Below are 3,813 nucleotides of genomic sequence, written 5' to 3'. Positions count from 1 at the left end.
ATTGACAATCGAAATAGGATCTTATAGCATGCGGAATAATTTATAATTGAAAAACAAACTTGCTGAAGTCATATTACAGGTGGATTAAGGCTGGATTTTGTTATAATTTTAGAAATAGACCGTCGAAATGAATCCTGCAGAATTTAATTGCCATACAATAATTTGGTGTGCTGGTTACGGTGATGTCCGTGCAATCTTCACGATAGTCTTGTGAAAGTACAGTCCGCTGTGGGGAATGTTTTCTTACAAGGAGGTTTGTTTTAAACTAACTTCCCCTCCTGTTTCCTTCTCTTCCTCTTGGTGTCAAAGGGGGAGATTTTGTCCGCACACAAACCCTACACTCCATATCCACTTTCCTTTTGTTAGTTTTTTAGGTATGAAAACAGACTTTGGCAACAATTGACCCTAGAACACGTGACCTCAGTAGGCCAGACCAGATTGTTTATCAGCCCATTGTTGCCATAAGAATGAGTGTGTCGATCACAAACTCGATTTTACCACTGACATGGCAGTGAATACCACCTAAATAGGATACCAAACGCAGGAGTAGGAAACTAAGCTGTTATGTAAACCCCTTACACAAGAGCAGCATTTTGTATATTGAACTGATGAAGTGGGACCCATCGAACACTGACCAATAACCGTGTACCAAGAATGAAGATAGCAGACAATATATCTTAAACCACTCTAACGCCTACATGCTTGCACGATTCGAATAAGACAAATCACTCAATAAATCCCAGATTAAATCATGTGGAAATGAGGATGCATTTGTCAGGGCTGTCAGCTGTCAAGAAGTTTTGGATTTATTTTACAACCATTTCACTGGCTCCCGACACGTTTAACACACAAAACAATTATTCTAGCAGAATGTCCGACAGCTTTATTGTTGTGGTAAATCGGAGACTGTCACAATCTCCACAAATATGTCTGTAGAAATCCCTTTGACATCATTTGTTGAGAGAGGATGTTCTCATCGTTTCCATTTAGTGACCCCCCCCCCCGCCCGCCCGCATCCCCCTTAAACCGCATCCACCCGCGCATGTGCACTCGTGCAGGACCGCTGCAAAACCCTGCAACTGCTGGTGCACGGGCATTCGCGTTGTTAGAAACAAACCTTTTTGGGGGGGCAGAGGGGGGACGTCGGGGCCCGATCACCCGCTTCCACATGGGAACATTCGGTAGACGGCCGCGGAGGACAATGACACGCTTTTTTTTCCGGAGGCACCGCATTTTATCCGCGCCGTTTATGCCCGTTTTCGGTGTGAAGATGATCCGACCCCCCCCTCCCTTCCTCTCATGTTAGGACAATGACGCACATTTGATGGGAAGTTGCGGTTAAAATAATTGTTTTAAAAAAAATAATTGTTTTTAAAAAAACAAATCAATGAAAACTGGTGGGGTTTTTTCTTCTTGATTTGATTTAATTTGTGTAGAAATGGCTGGTTCGTGATGACATCATGCAGATGGTATTTGGGGGCGGGCTCTGAGCTGAGAGGGGAGAGGGGCGCAACCGGAGAGCGTCTGTGACCAGGCGCCATTAGGTACCAACGCGCCGTGCGTGTATTCGCATTTCTTTACACGGTTGATGGGGTCGAAAAAAAACGACGTATGTTTTTTTTCCACACGCACGGAGAAATTGACCGTTTGCGTCCCGCGATGACAAAGAACTCTCGCGTCTTTACACCGACCGCATCGTCGTATTCTCTTCTTCTCTTTGACCGGGAACAAGATGGCGTCGAGGATTCCTTTCTTTCCGCGCACGGGTCGGGGTCGCGCACTCCTGGGCGGTGGCACCGTGCGCGTTCTCGCCATAGCGTTTTATTATTTCCTGTTCCACATCGCGAGGAGGTGACGGTCGTGTGAAACTCACAAACATGTATTCTGTTACTCACATTACATTTGTGTGTGGTTACTTTGGGCTGCGTTGTCCTATAAACAACTTCCTCCTTTCACAATGTGACAAATAAAAAAAATAAAAAAATTTGAATGATATCTGTTTCCCACTTCCATGAGCACTTCCTCTGCCACTTTTTACCACACCGATGTTGAACGGTCTGAATCTAAACGAGGATATGCAGTAATGTTCAATGGAGCTGCCATTACCTTCTTTGTTTAGCTTTTGACCCCATCTAGTGGACCATGTAGGCAAAAACAGATGCATTTATGTGTTTAGTGACTTTGTTTTCCCATTGCATGTTTTTGAGTCACTGCACTTAAGGGTCAGAGAAGTTTTCCGAATTAGTGATGAACTGTTTGTGTTAAACCTAAATACAGAAAACAGTAATGCATGTCGTCTTTCAGAAATCAAGGCAGTCAGCTCCTTTATTTGGACACGTGCAACGTACCGCCACACCGCAAATCTCCATATATAAGACGGTTGGAGTTATGATAAAGCTTTTTATATTGTTTTAATCAAATAAAGACCTACAGATAAAAATAAAAAAATTGACATGAAAAAAGTCCCATGGAAAGCATGATCTCTCGGAGACCACAGGAGGGCGCTATACCCTCGAACTGTTAACAAGTCAGCCAATCATCGCACGTGAGCAACGGATGTTGTCACTTGCTGTCCAATCACAGCCGTCGTTACTGGAAGGCCGCTTATTGACGAGGAGAGAAGGTGACTCCTCGACGAACAAGACAGTACAGCGGTCAACAAATTAGCCAAAATAAGACTGTTTTTGCCAAATTAGCAACCATGTCTTCTTTTGGAAGGGTGCTGGGAGTCCTCCGGACAGGAACTCAGCTCCTTAGACGCAGTACGCAGAAGATAACGAACAGAAAGTAAGTGTCGGGAAGCCCGCTAGCATTTGAGCTCCTAAGGCTAGCTATAGAAAATACTCGCCAAACAATATCGTTAAACAAAAAATACAACGTTCGTTGAACTCTGAACACCGCTTTAAATATCAGTCTATATTCCACATGATCCAATACATCCGTAACAAGGATTTTAATTGAGTGTCCTTGATAAATGTGCCAGGGCCAGCGGTGGACCGCACATCGAGCCCCAGTACAGGCAGTACCCACAGCTAACCAAGAAGCAGAAGCTCGAGTCGGAGCTCCTGAGCGGTGCCATGTGGTTCTGGATCCTTTGGCACTGCTGGCACGACCCCGATGCAATCATGGTATGTAAACACGGCCAAGGACTCTCCATCAGTCCCATTTGCGCTGAGCATGACCCACTACTGCAGGTTACTTAAGTCGTGTTTACATCCACTATATAGTGATCTTTGCTTGAGTAAAGCGCGAATAATGTTATATACTATCGATATGTGTAGTACTTTTGCCAGAATTAGTTTTGAATGGATTTAATGGAAATATTCGATGACAATCATTGGGATTGTTGCAAGTTGTGTTCATTTACAGTATGCCGAACTATAGAAACTTGACAGGAACACAATCTGTTACTTTGAAATGGAAATGTTTATCCTCTTGTAGGGTCACTTCCCTTGGCCGGATGCGTCTGCGTGGACAGATGAGGAGCTCGGAATCCCAGCAGATGACGAGGAATAAGGTAATTTCTTAATTTAAATGAATCTAGTACGGTAACAAGCGAGGAAAATAATTACAAACCAAGTTTGATTTACCTTGACAACGTTGAAAGGTTTGCATTCGCGTCTTTTATCATCAAAACCGTAGCATCAGTTAAAGCTATGTGTACGTATTAAATTGGCAAGTAAAACCTTTTTTTTTTTTGCCTGTAGATCACCAGAAGGGATTCAAGCTGCTGGATGCTTCTTTGTGGATATCGATGTTCTGAAAGTCAGTGTTGTACATAGACTAATAAAGTTATCTTTAAATATGTTTGTT

At 43.4% G+C, this 3,813-nt stretch overlaps 1 protein-coding gene across 1 annotated transcript; it reads left to right on the top strand.

Moving 5' to 3' along the window:
* Positions 1-2,485: 2,485 nt before the first annotated feature.
* Positions 2,486-3,807, top strand: ndufb2 (NADH:ubiquinone oxidoreductase subunit B2). Its single transcript, XM_040175296.2, has 4 exons — positions 2,486-2,787; positions 2,984-3,128; positions 3,442-3,517; positions 3,708-3,807. The coding sequence occupies exons 1-3, from the start codon at positions 2,702-2,704 to the stop codon at positions 3,514-3,516; spliced, it is 306 nt and encodes a 101-aa protein (XP_040031230.1). The 5' UTR covers positions 2,486-2,701; the 3' UTR covers position 3,517; positions 3,708-3,807.
* Positions 3,808-3,813: the final 6 nt, after the last annotated feature.

This window comes from Gasterosteus aculeatus, chromosome 4 (assembly GCF_964276395.1).
Source record: "Gasterosteus aculeatus chromosome 4, fGasAcu3.hap1.1, whole genome shotgun sequence".
In the NCBI taxonomy this organism is placed as follows: domain Eukaryota; kingdom Metazoa; phylum Chordata; class Actinopteri; order Perciformes; family Gasterosteidae; genus Gasterosteus; species Gasterosteus aculeatus.
The sequence above is the reverse complement of the archived record's forward strand: the minus strand, read 5'-3'. Positions and strand labels throughout refer to the sequence as shown.